The 19,145-nt window shown below is 59.2% G+C and overlaps 1 protein-coding gene across 1 annotated transcript in view; it reads right to left on the bottom strand.

The window, feature by feature from the left end:
* The window catches only part of NCAPG (non-SMC condensin I complex subunit G), a 91,986-nt gene extending 79,034 nt beyond the window's left edge, over positions 1–12,952 (bottom strand). The window contains exon 1 of the mRNA XM_073574655.1: positions 12,672–12,952. Within this exon, the coding sequence (XP_073430756.1) occupies positions 12,672–12,782 (111 nt within the window). The 5' untranslated portion in view covers positions 12,783–12,952. The remainder of the gene's footprint in view (positions 1–12,671) is intronic.
* Between the last annotated feature and the right edge of the window lie 6,193 nt (positions 12,953–19,145).

Below are 19,145 nucleotides of genomic sequence, written 5' to 3'. Positions count from 1 at the left end.
CCACACACACACGTCGCACTGTGGTGCACCTGGGAACCCCCCTCCCCACACACACACGTCGCACTGTGGTGCACCTGGGAACCCCCCCACACACACAAACACGTCGCACTGTGGTGCACCTGGGAACCCCCCCCCCACACACACACGTCGCACTGTGGTGCACCTGGGAACCCCCCCCACACACACACATCGCACTGTGGTGCACCTGGGAACCCCCCACACACACACATCGCACTGTGGTGCACCTGGGAACCCCACACACACACCGCACTGTGCTGCACCTGGGAACCCCCCCACACGTCGCACTGTGCTGCACCTGGGAACCCCCCCCACATGTCGCACTGTGCTGCACCTGGGAACCCCCCCCCCCCACACGTCGCACTGTGCTGCACCTGGGAACCCCCCCCTCCCCACACGTCGCACTGTGCTGCACCTGGGAACCCCCCCCACACACGTCGCATTGTGCTGCACCTGGGAACCCCCCCATACACACACGTCACACTGTGGTGCACCTGGGAACCCCCCACACACACACACGTCGCACTGTGGTGCACCTGGGAACCCCCCACCCCCACACGTCGCACTGTGGTGCACCTGGGAACCCCCCACCCCCACACACACACGTCGCACTGTGGTGCACCTGGGAACCCCCCCACACACGTCGCATTGTGGTGCACCTGGGAACCCCCCCCCACACACACACACACGTCGCACTGTGGTGCACCTGGGAACCCCCCCCCACACAAACACACACACGTCGCACTGTGGTGCACCTGGGAACCCCCCCCCACACACACACACGTCGCACTGTGGTGCACCTGGGAACCCCCCCCCACACACACACACGTCGCACTGTGGTGCACCTGGGAACCCCCCCACACACACACACGTCGCACTGTGGTGCACCTGGGAACCCCCCCCCCACACACACACGTCGCACTGTGGTGCACCTGGGAACCCCCCCACACACACACACACACGTCGCACTGTGGTGCACCTGGGAACCCCCCCCACACACACATCGCACTGTGGTGCACCTGGGAACCCCACACACACACACCCCGCACTGTGCTGCACCTGGGAACCCCCCCCACATGTCGCACTGTGCTGCACCTGGGAACCCCCCCCACATGTCGCACTGTGCTGCACCTGGGAACCCCCCCCACATGTCGCACTGTGCTGCACCTGGGAACCCCCCCCCACACGTTGCACTGTGCTGCACCTGGGAACCCCGCCCCCCACACGTCGCACTGTGCTGCACCTGGGAACCCCCCCTCCCCACACGTCGCACTGTGCTGCACCTGGGAACCCCCCCACACACGTCACACTGTGGTGCACCTGGGAACCCCCCCCACACACACACGTCACACTGTGGTGCACCTGGGAACCCCACACACACACACGTCGCACTGTGGTGCACCTGGGAACCCCCCACCCCCACACGTCGCACTGTGGTGCACCTGGGAACCCCCCACCCCCACACACACACAAGTCGCACTGTGGTGCACCTGGGAACCCCCCCACACACACACACGTCGCACTGTGGTACACCTGGGAACCCCCCCACACACACGTCGCACTGTGGTGCACCTGGGAACCCCCCCACACACACGTCGCACTGTGGTGCACCTGGGAACCCCCCACACACACACACATCGCACTGTGGTGCACCTGGGAACCCCCCCCCACACACATCGCACTGTGGTGCACCTGGGAACCCCCCCACATGTCGCACTGTGCTGCACCTGGGAACCCCCCCCCCCACACGTCGCACTGTGTTGCACCTGGGAACCCCCCCCCCCCCCACACGTCGCACTGTGCTGCACCTGGGAACCCCCCCCACACGTCGCACTGTGCTGCACCTGGGAACCCCCCCACACACACACACACCTCGCACTGTGCTGCACCTGGGAACCCCCCCACACACACACACACCTCGCACTGTGCTGCACCTGGGAACCCCCCCACACACACACACACCTCACACTGTGCTGCACCTGGGAACCCCCACACACACACACACACCACACTGTGCTGCACCTGGGAACCCCCCACACACACACACACCTCACACTGTGCTGCACCTGGGAACCCCCCCCGCACACACACCTCCCACTGTGCTGCACCTGGGAACCCCCCACACACACACACCTCCCACTGTGCTGCACCTGGGAACCCCCCACACAGACACCTCCCACTGTGCTGCACCTGGGAACCCCCCCACACACACACACCTCACACTGTGCTGCACCTGAGAACCCCCCACCCCACACCTCGCACTGTGCTGCACATGGGAACCCCCCCACCCCACACCTCGCACTGTGCTGCACCTGGGAACCCCCCCCCCCCACACACGTCGCACTGTGCTGCACCTGGGAACCCCCCCCCCCCACACACGTCGCACTGTGCTGCACCTGGGAACCCCCCCAACACACGTCGCACTGTGCTGCACCTGGGAAACCCCCCCCCACACACGTCGCACTGTGCTGCACCTGGGAAACCCCACACACACACGTCGCACTGTGCTGCACCTGGGAAACCCCCCACACACACGTCGCACTGTGCTGCAACTGGGAAACCCCCCCCCACACACGTCGCACTGTGCTGCACCTGGGAAACCCCCCACACACACGTCGCACTGTGCTGCACCTGGGAAACCCCCCACACACACGTCGCACTGTGCTGCACCTGGGAAACCCCCCGCCACACACGTCGCACTGTGCTGCACCTGGGAACCCCCCCCCACACGTCGCACTGTGCTGCACCTGGGAACACCCCCCCCACACACGTCGCACTGTGCTGCACCTGGGAACACCCCCCCCACACACACGTCGCACTGTGCTGCACATGGGAACACCCCCCCCCACACACACACACAGGTCGCACTGTGATGCACCTGGGAGCCCCACACACGTCGCACTGTGCTGCACCTGGGAACCCCCCCACACACGTCGCATTGTGGTGCACCTGGGAACCCCCACACACACACACACGTCGCACTGTGGTGCACCTGGGAACCCCCCCCCACACACACACGTCGCACTGTGGTGCACCTGGGAACCCCCCCCCCCACACACACGTCGCACTGTGGTGCACCTGGGAACCCCCACACACACACACACGTCGCACTGTGGTACACCTGGGAACCCCCCACACACACACACACACCGCACTGTGCTGCACCTGGGAACCCCCCCCACATGTCGCACTGTGCTGCACCTGGGAACCCCCCCCACATGTCGCACTGTGCTGCACCTGGGAACCCCCCCACCCCCACACACGTCGCACTGTGGTGCACCTGGGAACCCCCCCACACACGTCGCATTGTGGTGCATCTGGGAACCCCCCCACACACACACGTCGCACTGTGCTGCACCTGGGAACCCCCCACACACACACACACGTCGCACTGTGGTGCACCTGGGAACCCCCCACACACACACACGTCGCACTGTGGTGCACCTGGGAACCCCCCCACACACACACGTCGCACTGTGGTGCACCTGGGAACCCCCCCACACACACACGTCGCACTGTGGTGCACCTGGGAACCCCACACACACGTCGCACTGTGGTGCACCTGGGAACCCCCACACACACACACACACACGTCGCACTGTGGTGCACCTGGGAACCCCCCCACACACACACATCGCACTGTGGTGCACCTGGGAACCACACACACACACACACACACACACACACACACACACTGCACTGTGCTGCACCTGGGAACCCCCCCCCACGTCGCACTGTGCTGCACCTGGGAACCCCCCCCACGTCGCACTGTGCTGCACCTGGGAACCCCCCCCACATGTCGCACTGTGCTGCACCTGGGAACCCCCCCTCCCCACACGTCGCACTGTGCTGCACCTGGGAACCCCCCCCACACACGTCGCATTGTGGTGCACCTGGGAACCCCCCCACACACACACACGTCACACTGTGGTGCACCTGGGAACCCCCCACACACACACACGTTGCACTGTGGTGCACCTGGGAACCCCCCACCCCCACACGTCGCACTGTGGTGCACCTGGGAACCCCCCACCCCCACACACACACACGTCGCACTGTGGTGCACCTGGGAACCCCCCCACACACGTCGCATTGTGGTGCACCTGGGAACCCCCCCACACACACACACACACGTCGCACTGTGGTGCACCTGGGAACCCCCCACACACACACACGTCGCACTGTGGTGCACCTGGGAACCCCCCCACACACACACACACACGTCGCACTGTGGTGCACCTGGGAACCCCCCCACTCACACACGTCGCACTGTGGTGCACCTGGGAACCCCCCCCCACACACACATCGCACTGTGGTGCACCTGGGAACCCACCCCCCCCACACACACACACACCGCACTGTGCTGCACCTGGGAACCCCCCCCACATGTCGCACTGTGCTGCACCTGGGAACCCCCCCCACATGTCGCACTGTGCTGCACCTGGGAACCCCCCCCCCCACACGTCGCACTGTGCTGCACCTGGGAACCCCCCCTCCCCACACGTCGCACTGCGGTGCACCTGGGAACCCCCCCACACACGTCGCATTGTGGTGCACCTGGGAACCCCCCCCCACACACACACACACACGTCACACTGTGGTGCACCTGGGAACCCCACACACACACACACGTCGCACTGTGGTGCACCTGGGAACCCCCCACACATGTCGCACTGTGGTGCACCTGGGAACCCCCCACCCCCACACACACACACACGTCGCACTGTGGTGCACCTGGGAACCCTCCCACACACACACACACACGTCGCACTGTGGTACACCTGGGAACCCCCCCCACACACGTCGCACTGTGGTGCACCTGGGACACCCCCCCCCCACACACACGTCGCACTGTGGTGCACCTGGGAACCCCCCACACACACACCGCACTGTGGTGCACCTGGGAACCCCCCCCCCACACACATCGCACTGTGGTGCACCTGGGAACCCCCCCCCCCCACACACACCGCACTGTGCTGCACCTGGGAACCCCCCCCACATGTCGCACTGTGCTGCACCTGGGAACCCCCCCCCACACGTCGCACTGTGTTGCACCTGGGAACCCCCCCCACACGTCGCACTGTGCTGCACCTGGGAACCCCCCCCCACACGTCGCACTGTGCTGCACCTGGGAACCCCCCCCACACACACACGTAGCACTGTGCTGCACCTGGGAACCCCCCCCCACACACGTCGCACTGTGCTGCACCTGGGAACACCCCCCCACACACACGTCGCACTGTGCTGCACCTGGGAACACCCCCCCACACACACACACGTCGCACTGTGCTGCACCTGGGAACACCCCCCCCCCCACACGTCGCACTGTGCTGCACCTGGGAACCCCACACACGTCGCACTGTGCTGCACCTGGGAACCCCCCCCACCGCACTGTGGTGCACCTGGGAACCCCCCCACACACGTCGCATTGTGGTGCACCTGGGAACCCCCACACACACGTCGCACTGTGGTGCACCTGGGAACCCCCCCCCCACACACACACGTCGCACTGTTGTGCACCTGGGAACCCCCCCACACACACACGTCGCACTGTGGTGCACCTGGGAATCCCCCCCCCCACACACACACACACGTCGCACTGTGGTGCACCTGGGAATCCCCCCCACACGCACACACGTCGCACTGTGGTGCACCTGGGAACCCCCCCCCCACGCACACACGTCGCACTGTGGTGCACCTGGGAACCCCCCCCCCACACACACACGTCGCACTGTGGTGCACCTGGGAACCCCCCCCCCCCCACACACACGTCACACTGTGGTGCACCTGGGAAGTGCACCTGGGAACCCCCCCACACACACGTCGCACTGTGGTGCACCTGGGAACCCCCCCCCCCACACACACACACACACACACACACCGCACTGTGCTGCACCTGGGAACCCCCCCCCCACATGTCGCACTGTGCTGCACCTGGGAACCCCCCCCCCACACACGTCGCACTGTGCTGCACCTGGGAACCCCCCCTCCCCACACGTCGCACTGTGCTGCACCTGGGAACCCCCCCCCACTGTGGTGCACCTGGGAACCCCCCCCCACACACGTCGCATTGTGGTGCACCTGGGAACCCCCCCCCCCACACACACACGTCGCACTGTGGTGCACCTGGGAACCCCCACACACACACGTCGCACTGTGGTGCACCTGGGAAACCCCCCCCACACACACACATCGCACTGTGGTCACCTGGGAACCCCCCCCCCCACACACATCGCACTGTGGTGCACCTGGGAAACCCCCCTCCACACACACACCGCACTGTGCTGCACCTGGGAACCCCCCCACATGTCGCACTGTGCTGCACCTGGGAACCCCCCCACATGTCGCACTGTGCTGCACCTGGGAACCCCCCCCCCCACACGTCGCACTCTGCTGCACCTGGGAACCCCCCCCACACACACACACGTAGCACTGTGCTGCACCTGGGAACCCCCCCCCACACACGTCGCACTCTGCTGCACCTGGGAACCCCCCCCCACACACGTCGCACTCTGCTGCACCTGGGAACCCCCCACATGTCGCACTGTGCTGCACCTGGGAACCCCCACACACACACACACACACACGTGTCGCACTGTGGTGCACCTGGGAACCCCCCCCACACACGCACACGTCGTGCACCTGGGAACCCCCCCACACACGCACACGTCGCACTGTGGTGCACCTGGGAACCCCCCCACACACGCACACGTCGCACTGTGGTGCACCTGGGAACCCCCCCCCACACGTCGCACTGTGGTGCACCTGGGAAACCCCCCACACACACGTCTGCACCTGGGAAACCCCCCCACACACACGTCTGCACCTGGGAAACCCCCCCACACACGTCGTACTGTGCTGCACCTGGGAAACCCCCCCCACACACGTGGCACTGTGCTGCACCTGGGAAACCCCCCCACACACGTGGCACTGTGCTGCACCTGGGAAACCCCCCACACACGTGGCACTGTGCTGCACCTGGGAAACCCCCCCCCCAAGTGGCACTGTGCTGCACCTGGGAACCCCCCCCCCCCAAGTGGCACTGTGCTGCACCTGGGAACCCCCCCCCCCCCACGTGGCACTGTGCTGCACCTGGTAACCCCCCACCAAGTGGCACTGTGCTGCACCTGGGAATCCCCCCCCCCACGTCGCACTGTGCTGCACCTGGGACCCCCCCCCCCACACACGTCGCACTGTGCTGCACCAGGGACCCCCCACACACACGTCGCACTGTGCTGCACCTAGGGACCCCCCCCCCCACACACACGTCGCACTGTGCTGCACCTAGGGACCCCCCCCACACACGTCGCACTGTGCTGCACCTAGGGACCCCCCCACACACGTCGCACTGTTCTGCACCTAGGGACCCCCCCACACACGTCGCACTGTGCTGCACCTAGGGACCCTCCCCACACACGTCGCACTGTGCTGCACCTAGGGACCCCCCCCACACACGTCGCACTGTGCTGCACCTAGGGACCCCCCCCACACACGTCGCACTGTGCTGCACCTAGGGACCCCCCCCCCCCCACACGTTGCACTGTGCTGCACCTGGGAACCCCCCACACACACACGTCGCACTGTGCTGCACCTGGGAACACCCCCCCCACACACACACGTCGCACTGTGCTGCACCTGGGAACACCCCCCCCCCCACACACACACGTCGCACTGTGCTGCACCTGGGAACCCCACACACGTCGCACTGTGCTGCACCTGGGAACCCCCCCCACACACGTCGCATTGTGGTGCACCTGGGAACCCCCCCACACACACGTCGCACTGTGGTGCTCCTGGGAACCCCCCACACACACACGTCGCACTGTGGTGCTCCTGGGAACCCCCCCCAAACACATACGTCGCACTGTGGTGCACCTGGGAACCCCCCCACACACACACACACGTCGCACTGTGGTGCACCTGGGAACCCCCCCACCCACACACGTCGCACTGTGGTGCACCTGGGAACCCCCCCCACACACACACGTCGCACTGTGGTGCACCTGGGAACCCCCCCCACACACACACACACATCGCACTGTGGTGCACCTGGGAACCCCCCCCCACACACGTCGCACTGCACTGTGGTGCACCTGGGAACCCACCCCACATGTCGCACTGTGCTGCACCTGGGAACCCCCCCACACACACGTCGCACTGTGCTGCACCTGGGAACCCCCCCCCCCCCACACACACACGTCGCACTGTGCTGCACCTGGGAACCCCCCACACCGCACTGTGGTGCACCTGGGAACCCCCCCCACACACGTCGCATTGTGGTGCACCTGGGAACCCCCCCCCCCCACACGTCGCATTGTGGTGCACCTGGGAACCCACCCCACACACACACGTCGCACTGTGGTACACCTGGGAACCCCCCCCACACACACACACACACGTCGCACTGTGGTGCACCTGGGAACCCCCCCACACACATCGCACTGTGGTGCACCTGGGAACCCCCCCCCCACACACATCGCACTGTGGTGCACCTGGGAACCCCCCCCACACACATCGCACTGTGGTGCACCTGGGAACCCCCCCCCCCACACACACATCGCACTGTGGTGCACCTGGGAAACCCCCCCCACACACATCGCACTGTGGTGCACCTGGGAACCCCCCCCCCCCCACACACACATCGCACTGTGGTGCACCTGGGAAACCCCCCCCACACACACACACACACCGCACTGTGCTGCACTTGGGAACCCCCCCCACATGTCGCACTGTGCTGCACCTGGGAGCCCCCCCCCCACACGTCGCACTGTGCTGCACCTGGGAACCCCCCCCACACGTCGCACTGTGCTGCACCTGGAACCCCCCCGCACTGTGCTGCACCTGGGAACCCCCCCCCCCCCCCCCAACACGTCGCACTGTGCTGCACCTGGGAACCCCCCCACACACACGTCGCACTGTGCGGCACCTGGGAACCCCCCCCACACACGTCGCACTGTGCTGCACCTGGGAACCCCCCCCCCACACGTGTCGCACTGTGCTGCACCTGGGAACCCCCCCCACAAACGCACACGTCGCACTGTGGTGCACCTGGGAACCCCCCACACACGTCGCACTGTGGGGCACCTGGGAACCCCCCCGCACACGTCGCACTGTGGTGCACCTGGGAACCCCCCCGCACACGTCGCACTGTGGTGCACCTGGGAACCCCCCCCCCCCGCACATGTCGCACTATGGTGCACCTGGGAACCCCCCCCCCGCACACGTCGCACTGTGGTGCACCTGGGAACCCCCCCCCGCACACGTCGCACTGTGGTGCACCTGGGAACCCCCCCCCACACACACACACACACGTCGCACTGTGCTGCACCTGGGAACCCCACACACACACACACGTCGCACTGTGGTGCACCTGGGAACCCACCCCACATGTCGCACTGTGCTGCACCTGGGAACCCCCCCACACACACGTCGCACTGTGCTGCACCTGGGAACCCCCCCCCCACACGTGTCGCACTGTGCTGCACCTGGGAACCCCCCCACAAACGCACACGTCGCACTGTGGTGCACCTGGGAACCCCCCACACACGTCGCACTGTGGGGCACCTGGGAACCCCCCCGCACACGTCGCACTGTGGTGCACCTGGGAACCCCCCCGCACACGTCGCACTGTGGTGCACCTGGGAACCCCCCCCCCCCCCCGCACATGTCGCACTGTGGTGCACCTGGGAACCCCCCCCCCCCCGCACACGTCGCACTGTGGTGCACCTGGGAACCCCCCCCCCCCGCACACGTCGCACTGTGGTGCACCTGGGAACCCCCCCCCCCACACACACACACACACACGTCGCACTGTGCTGCACCTGGGAACCCCACACACACACACGTCGCACTGTGCTGCACCTGGGAACCCCCCACACACACACGTCGCACTGTGCTGCACCTGGGAACCCCCCCACACACACGTCGCACTGTGCTGCACCTGGGAACCCCCCCACACACACGTCGCACTGTGCTGCACCTGGGAACCCCCCCACACACACGTCGCACTGTGCTGCACCTGGGAACCCCCCCACACACACGTCGCACTGTGCTGCACCTGGGAACCCCCCCACACACACGTCGCACTGTGCTGCACCTGGGAACCCCCCCACACACACGTCGCACTGTGCTGCACCTGGGAACCCCCCCACACACACGTCGCACTGTGCTGCACCTGGGAACCCCCCCACACACACGTCGCACTGTGCTGCACCTGGGAACCCCCCCACACACGTCGCACTGTGCTGCACCTGGGAACCCCCCCACACACACGTCGCACTGTGCTGCACCTGGGAACCCCCCCACACACACGTCGCACTGTGCTGCACCTGGGAACCCCCCCCACACACGTCGCACTGTGCTGCACCTGGTAACCCCTCCACACACGTCGCACTGTGCTGCACCTGGGAACCCCCCCACACACGTCGCACTGTGCTGCACCTGGGAACCCCCCACACACACGTCGCACTGTGCTGCACCTGGGAACCCCCCCCACACACATGTCGCACTGTGCTGCACCTGGGAACCCCCCCACACACACACACACACATGTCGCACTGTGCTGCACCTGGGAACCCCCCCCCCACATACATGTCGCACTGTGCTGCACCTGGGAACCCCCCCCACATGTCGCACTGTGCTGCACCTGGGAACCCCCCCCACATGTCGCACTGTGCTGCACCTGGGAACCCCCCCCACATGTCGCACTGTGCTGCACCTGGGAACCCCCCCACATGTCACACTGTGCTGCACCTGGGTACCCCCCCACATGTCACACTGTGGTGCACCTGGGAACCCCCCCCCACACACACACGTCGCACTGTGCTGCACCTGGGAACCCCCCCACACACGTCGCACTGTGCTGCACCTGGGAACCCCCCCCACACACACACACACGTCGCACTGTGGTGCACCTGGGAACCCCCCCCCACACACACACACACACACACGTCGCACTGTGGTACACCTGGGAACCCCCACACACACGTCGCACTGTGGTGCACCTGGGAACCCACACACACACACGTCGCACTGTGGTGCACCTGGGAACCCCCCCCCCACACACATCGCACTGTGGTGCACCTGGGAACCCCCCCCCCACACACATCTCACTGTGGTGCACCTGGGAACCCCCCCCCCCCACACACATCTCACTGTGGTGCACCTGGGAACCCCCCCCCACACACACATCGCACTGTGGTGCACCTGGGAAACCCCCCCCCACACACACACCGCACTGTGCTGCACCTGGGAACCCCCCCCCACACGTCGCACTGTGCTGCACCTGGGAAACCCCCCCCCCCCACACGTCGCACTGTGCTGCACCTGGGAAACCCCCCCCCACACGTCGCACTGTGTTGCACCTGGGAACCCCCCCCCACACGTCGCACTGTGCTGCACCTGGGAACCCCCCCCACACGTCGCACTGTGCTGCACCTGGGAACCCCCCCCACACACATGTTGCACTGTGCTGCACCTGGGAACCCCCCCACACACATGTTGCACTGTGCTGCACCTGGGAACCCCCCCACACACATGTCGCACTGTGCTGCACCTGGGAACCCCCCCCCCCCTACACACATGTCGCGCTGTGCTGCACCTGGGAACCCCCCCCACATGTCGCACTGTGCTGCACCTGGGAACCCCCACACACACGTCACACTGTGCTGCACCTGGGAACCCCCCCCACACGTCGCACTGTGCTGCACCTGGGAACCCCCCCCACATGTCGCACTGTGCTGCACCTGGGAACCCCCCCCACATGTCGCACTGTGCTGCACCTGGGAACCCCCCCCACATGTCGCACTGTGCTGCACCTGGGAACCCCCCCCCACATGTCGCACTGTGCTGCACCTGGGAACCCCCACACACACACGTCGCACTGTGCTGCACCTGGGAACCCCCCCACACACACACACCTCACACTGTGCTGCACCTGGGAACCCCCCCCCCACACGTCGCACTGTGCTGCACCTGGGAACCCCCCCCCCCACACGTCGCACTGTGCTGCACCTGGGAACCCCCCCCCCCCACATGTCGCACTGTGCTGCACCTGGGAACCCACACACACACACACACACGTCGCACTGTGCTGCACCTGGGAACCCCCACACACACACACACGTCGCACTGTGCTGCACCTGGGAACCCCCCCACACACACACACCTCACACTGTGCTGCACCTGGGAACCCCCCCCCCCCCACACGTCGCACTGTGCTGCACCTGGGAACCCCCCCACACACGTCGCACTGTGCTGCACCTGGGAACCCCCCCACACACGTCGCACTGTGCTGCACCTGGGAACCCCCCCCACATATCGCACTGTGCTGCACTTGGGAACCCCCCCCACATGTCGCACTGTGCTGCACCTGGGAACACACACACACACACACACACACACACACACACACACACACACGTCGCACTCTGCTGCACCTGGGAACCCCCCCACCCGGCACACTGACCGCAGCTGGGACCCCCCTGCTCATCGATACACCCTGCCCCGTCCCCCCTCACCTCCAATAAGTTACAAGTGGGGGTTAAGTTCCCCTTTAATTCTGTCTCTGGGCCTAAAAATGTACCGTGTCACCACATGACACATTTCTGACATTTCCATGACCAGCAGTCAGGTATCGGGGTCTCCGCACCCACCTTGTCATAGGTGACTCTCAGGCCGGACACCAGCTTGGCGATATTCTGGTGAGGCTTCTGCGCCAGGTCCAGGGCTTGTTTTATCTGGAACCCTTTCTTCTCCACCGTCATGTTTGCGATCAGTGTATCAGAGCCGCCGCTCCCGTTATCACCGCGACAGAACGACACGACCTCCGTTACACCAGAACCCGCCAGCGTTCAAACTCTGCGCCTGCGCAGTGCGCAATGGAATGCAAAACGACTGTCACGTGATCTGGTCACGCCGCTCTACGTGCACTACCTTGCGCGTTCCCGACATGGTACGCATTTAGAGGAAGACGCATGCGCAGCTCGCTTCCCGCCCGGTTGTAAATGTTCTTAACTTTTGTCTGGAAGTGCCGGATAGTGCTCTGCAGCCGTCACCAGGACAGCTCGGTGCTTCACTGGAATTGTATTTTTGTAGCTATTTATGACCCCCTGTAGTGCAGCTGCGGTGACCTAAGAAAAAGCCATATTATATCCCCATTAATTGAGGCAGGGAGCCCCCATACTGAGCAGTGACACCCTGGTTCTGGGGAGAAAGAAAAGTGATTGACAGCACTTAACCCCTTCACAGCCTCGGGATTTCCCATTTTTGTTATTTTCCGTCAATATGGCCGTGTGAGGGCTTGATCTTTGCGGGACGAGTTGTACTTTTGAACAGCACCATTGGTTTTGCCATATAGTGTAAGGAAAACAGGAATAAAATTTCAAGTGCGGTGAAATTGCAAAAACAATAAAATTCCACAATTTTTTATTTTACCATGTTCACTAAATGCTAAAACTGGGCAGTCATTATGATTCTCCAGGTCATTACGAGTTCATGGACACCAGACATGTCTAGGTTCTTTTTTATTTAAGTGGTGAAAAAAATGCAAAGTTTGTAAAAAAAAATGGCGCCATTTTCCGAGACTTGTAGAGTGTCAGTTTTTTGGTACCTGGGGCTGGGTGAGGGCTTATTTTTTTGCCCACCGAGCTGAAGTTTTTATTGATACCATTTGGAGGTAGATACAATCTTTGGATCGCTTATATGTTGCATTTTATTGCAATGTTGAGGCAACAAAATTAAGGTAATCCTGGCGTTTTGAATTTTTTCTTATACTGTTTACAGATCGGATTAATTATTTTTATGTCTTCATAGATCGGGCGATTCTGAACTCGCAGATACCAAATATGTGTATTTTTTTATTCTGAATAGGGCAAAATGGAAGTGATTTGAACTTTTATACTTTTTTAATATTTTTATAAACTTTTTTTTTTACTTGCTTCAATGGTCTCCTTAAAGAAAAGACAATGTGTGCATATACCCTATTCACACTAGGTAGGTTTTAACATTAGAGAGTGTAGTTACTGTCCCAGTTGGGTACACCTTGTCGTGGTGGGACAGCTTTATGCTTTTTTTGATCAAAAACAGTGTTTAGTAAATACCCTATGTTAATTATTTAATGCACTTGCTTTTTTACTTATTTATTTTCATTAGGGTATATGCACACATTGTCTTTTCTTTGGTTTTGTTTGTTTCCATGGCCAGTGTGAACATGCCTTTATATCATGCATGTTATTCAAGTCATACTCCGGCTCAGTTTTCTGTCTTCCTTAGGAGACTTCAAGTTGCGATCATCTGATCGCTTGTGCTACACATAGCAGGGCTTCAGCCAGGGGTGGATCGCGATCACATCAGCTGTCATGTGCTGGAAAAGATGCAGGCTCAGCGTCGGAGCACGCATCAAGGGGGGGCCACGACGTATGATATATCTTTATGTCATAGGTTCTGAAGGGGTTAAAGACATTTTTGCATTTTCGTTTTATTCCTCTTCTTCCAAGACCCTTAAAGTGCACATATCAGCACTTTTGGCCGCTATAAGATTCGGCCACTGCCTTTCAGGGCTTATCTACAGCATTCTGCTATAGATAAGCCCCCTATCCGACCTGAAAGATAAGAAAAATAAGTTTTATCATACTCACCCGGGTCCGATGGGTGTCGCGGGTCCGGGTCCGGCGCCTCCCATCTTCTTGAGATGCCGCCGTCCTGCTTGCATCATCGCTTCCCGGAATTACGCTCCTGCGCAGGCATACGTCTCTGTTGAGGGCAGAGCAAAGTACTGCAGTGCGCAGGCGTCGGGAAAGGTCAGAGAGGCCCAGCGCCTGCGCACTGCAGTACTCTGCTCTGCCCTCAGCAGGCCAGATAAGTACGCCTGGGCAGGAGTGCAATGCCGGGGAACGATGAAGCAACAAGAGGGCTGTTGTGAGTTCATTTTCCCCTTCATTACTGAGGCCCGAGGAACTCCCTCTTCTGGTAAAGAAAGGTAGTGAGCCTGTCAAACACCTGAGGCTGATGATGAGGACTGGCTGAGTGGAGTTACGGACTGGATATAAGGTTGCCGACGCCCTTCTGCCCTGCGGGTGATTTCTCTGTGGGATCCTTGGAGACCAGTCTGAATTCCTGCTCCTCCAAAGCTAAGTTTGCTGCTCGGCCTTTTGCTTTTGTGCTTTGACTTTGTTTTTGCTTTGTTTCTCTGATTTCTGCCATTCCCTGCTGGGGTGTGCTGAATTCATTTAGCTCTGTCTTCTGAAAATACCTGAGTGCTGATTCAGTTTTTGAAGCCTAGCTGCTTCAGGGCCTTTTTCATATCAGCTGGTTGGCTTATGTCTTTGATAGGGTTTTGGCAGATTGCAGACAGCAGCCTTCCTGTCCTTTCCTATCTAGGTAGTTTTGGGGCCCCGTCTTTGCTCAGTCTATCTTTCTGTCTGTGTTTGTATTTTCATCTTGCTTCACCGTCATTATATGTTGGGGGCTGCCTGTTGCTTTGGGGTCTGCTCTGGGGCAGTTTAGATTTCCCCTTTCTTTCTTTAGGCCTATGTATTTCTCCGACTGTGATCAAGGGGTCTAGGGCATCGTAGGAACCCCCCACGGCTACTGCTAGTTGTGTTGATAGGTTCAGGGGTCTGCAATCTGATAGTTGCCAACTTCTCTGGTTTTCTGGACTTAGCTTGTATTTCTGCTTTTGCCTCCTACGGTGACTCATTCATAACAGAATCACCCGCCTTACCGCAGATTCTAGGGTACTCAATAGCAGGAAAGAAATGTAAAAAAAAAAAAAAAAAGTGTATATTTTTTCCTCTATATCTCGGAGGCCGTAGGGGGAATTTTTTTTTTTTCTCTCAATGGAGATAAAGCAATTGTCTGATCGTGTGGAGCAGCTCGCTGCGGAAGTGCGGGGAATTTCCGCCTACCTTGCTCATTCACATGCTGCTGAACCAAAGATTCCTACACCTGATGTATGTTTTAGGGATTGGTCTAAATTTTTGAATTTCAAAAATAATTGTAAATTATTTTTTGCCTTGAAGCCTAACTCGTCAGGGAGCTCCGCGCAGCAGGTTAAAATTGTCATCTCTTTGCTGCGTGGCGATCCCCAGGATTGGGCGTTTTCTTTGAAACCAGATGATCCTATTCTGACTAATGTGAACGCATTCTTTCAAGCTTTGGGGTTGTTGTATGACGAACCTAATGCCATTGATCAGGCTGAAAAGACCCTGCTGGCATTGAGCCAGGGTCGTGATTCTGCAGAATTGTACTGTCAAAAATTCCGAAAGTGGGCAGTACTTACTACCTGGAATGATAATGCCTTGGCTGCTCTCTTTCGGAAGGGGTTGTCAGAAGCCGTAAAAGATACTATGGTGGGATTTCCTGTTCCCTCTGGTCTTGACGATTCTATGTCATTAGCCATTCAGGTTGATCGGCGTTTGCACGAACGCAAAGCTGCACGAGAGGTGTTGCCACCTGTTGAACAAATGTCTGAACCTATGCAATGTGATAGAGGTTTTTCCAGAGAGCAGCGTCAGGAGTTCAGAAGGCGTAATAAGTTATGTTTTTTCTGTGGAGATGCCTCGCATATTATTTCTGTCTGTCCCAAACGAGAGAAACGCTTTGCACACACGTTTTCTGTTGGGGGTGTTCAACCTAAGTTTCTTCTGGCTATTACTCTGATCTGCTCCCTGTCCACATTTTCCGCCAAGGCTTTTGTGGATTCGGGAGCAGCCTTAAACCTAATGGACTTGGATTTTGCTAAACGTTGTGGATTTCCAATGACACCTCTGCAGACGCCTATCCCTTTGAGGGGAATTGATGCTACTCCTTTGGCTAAAAATAAACCCCAGTTTTGGACCCAGGTGGTAATGCGGGTCGCCCCAGACCATCAAGAAAATTGCAGATTTCTGGTGTTGCATAATCTGCATGATACTATTGTTCTGGGGTTTCCCTGGTTACAGATTCATAATCCAGTTTTGGATTGGAAATCTGTGTCTGTGGTGAGTTGGGGTTGTCGGTGTGCCCTTAGTGAGGCTCCGGTGTTTTCCACCTCTCCTCAGTCGCATGATGTTCCTGATTATTTGGCGGACTTTTATGATGTATTTAGTGAGAATGAGTCTGCGTCTCTGCCTCCTCATAGGAGTTATGACTGTGCAATTGAACTGAGCCCGGGGTGTAAATTTCCCAAGGGTCGGCTCTTCAATTTATCTGTACCCGAGCACGAGGCTATGCGATCCTATATTAAGGAGGCGTTGGAGAAGGGTCATATTAGACCATCCTCGTCACCCTTAGGTGCCGTTTTTTTTTGTAGCCAAAAAGGATGCATCATTAAGACCTTGTATTGATTATCGTGCCCTCAACAAAATTACTGTTAAATATCAGTATCCGTTACCCCTGATTTCTGATCTATTCTCCAGAGTTAAAGGTGCTTGCTGGTTTACCAAGCTTGACCTCAGGGGGGCGTATAATCTTATTAGCATTAAGCATGGGGATGAATGGAAGACGGCGTTTAATACTCCGGAGGGACATTTTGAGTACCTGGTGATGCCTTTTGGGCTCAATAATGCCCCTTCTGTCTTCCAGTGCTTCATGAACGATATTTTCCGAGATTTTGTCGATAAATTTTTGATTATCTATCTGGATGATATTTTGATCTTCTCCAAGGATTGGGATTCTCATGTGGAACATATTCGGACTGTGTTCCGGATCTTGAGGGAGAATTCCCTGTATGTCAAGGGATCTAAATGCCTTTTTGGAGTACAGAGGATTTCTTTTTTGGGATTTATTTTGTCGCCGTCAACTATTGAAATGGACCCGGCCAAGGTACAGGCCATTCACGATTGGGTTCAGCCCACTTCTTTGAAGGCCCTCCAGAAGTTTTTGGGTTTTGCTAATTTTTATCGGAAATTTATAGCAAAATTTTCTAGTATTGCCAAGCCATTGACTGATTTGACTAAAAAGGGTGCTGATGTGTTAAATTGGTCTCCGGAGGCTGTTTCTTTCTTTCAGGAGCTGAAGCGAAGATTCACCTCCGCCCCGGTTTTGCGGCAACCTGATGTCTCACTTCCATTCCAGGTAGAGGTGGATGCTTCTGAGATTGGTGCAGGAGCTGTTTTGTCCCAAAAGGATCCTGTAACATCTAAAATGAATCCCTGTGCTTTCTTTTCCCGAAAGTTCTCTCCATCTGAACGTACTGTAACTATGATGTGGGGAATAGGGAACTGTTGGCCATGAAATGGGCATTTGAGGAGTGGAGACATTGGTTGGAGGGAGCTAAGCATCAAGTCGTGGTCCTCACTGACCACAAGAATTTGATTTACCTAGAGTCGGCTAAGCGCTTGAACCCTAGACAGGCTAGGTGGGCCTTGTTTTTTACACGTTTTGATTTTGTGGTTTCTTTTCTTCCTGGAACAAAGAATGTCAAGGCAGACGCCCTCTCTAGGAGCTTCCTTGCTGATTCTCCTGTGGTGACCAAGCCTGCTACCATCTTAGGCGAAGGGGTAGTTCTTTCTGCCATCTCGCCCGATTTGAGACATGCTCTGGAAGAGTTCCAGGAGGACAAACCTGAGCATTGACCCAGTGGAAAGTTGTATGTTCCTGACCAGTGGAAGAAGAGAGTGATGTCTGAAGTTCATTGCTCTGCTTTGGCTGGTCGTCCAGGTATTTTTGGTACTAGAGATCTGGTGAGTCGGTTTTTTTGGTGGCCCTCCTTGTCTGGTGATGTCAGGAATTTTGTGCAGTCCTGTGGGACGTGCTCCCGGTCTAAATCGTGTTCTCGCTCTAGTGGGTTGTTGATGCCTTTGCCTGTCCCCAAGAGGCCATGGACCCATATTTCAATGGATTTCATCTCTGATATGCCTGTCTCTCAGAGGATGACTGTTATTTGGGTGATTTGTGATAGGTTCTCTAAGATGGTTCATCTTGTACCACTCCCTAAGTTGCCGTCTTCCTCTGAGTTGGTGCCCCTGTTTTTACAACAGGTGGTTCGTTTGCACGGGATTCCTGAGAACATTGTATCTGACAGAGGAGTGCAGTTTGTGTCTAGATTTTGGAGAACTTTCTGTTCCAGACTGGGAATTCAGTTGTCCTTCTCCTCTGCTTTTCACCCTCAGACCAATGGGCAGACAGAGAGAACAAACCAGACCTTG

The sequence above is a fragment of the Dendrobates tinctorius genome, unplaced genomic scaffold (assembly GCF_039654945.1).
Source record: "Dendrobates tinctorius isolate UK_male_01 unplaced genomic scaffold, ASM3965494v1 ptg000039l, whole genome shotgun sequence".
NCBI classification, from domain to species: Eukaryota; Metazoa; Chordata; class Amphibia; order Anura; family Dendrobatidae; genus Dendrobates; species Dendrobates tinctorius.
The sequence above is the reverse complement of the archived record's forward strand: the minus strand, read 5'-3'. Positions and strand labels throughout refer to the sequence as shown.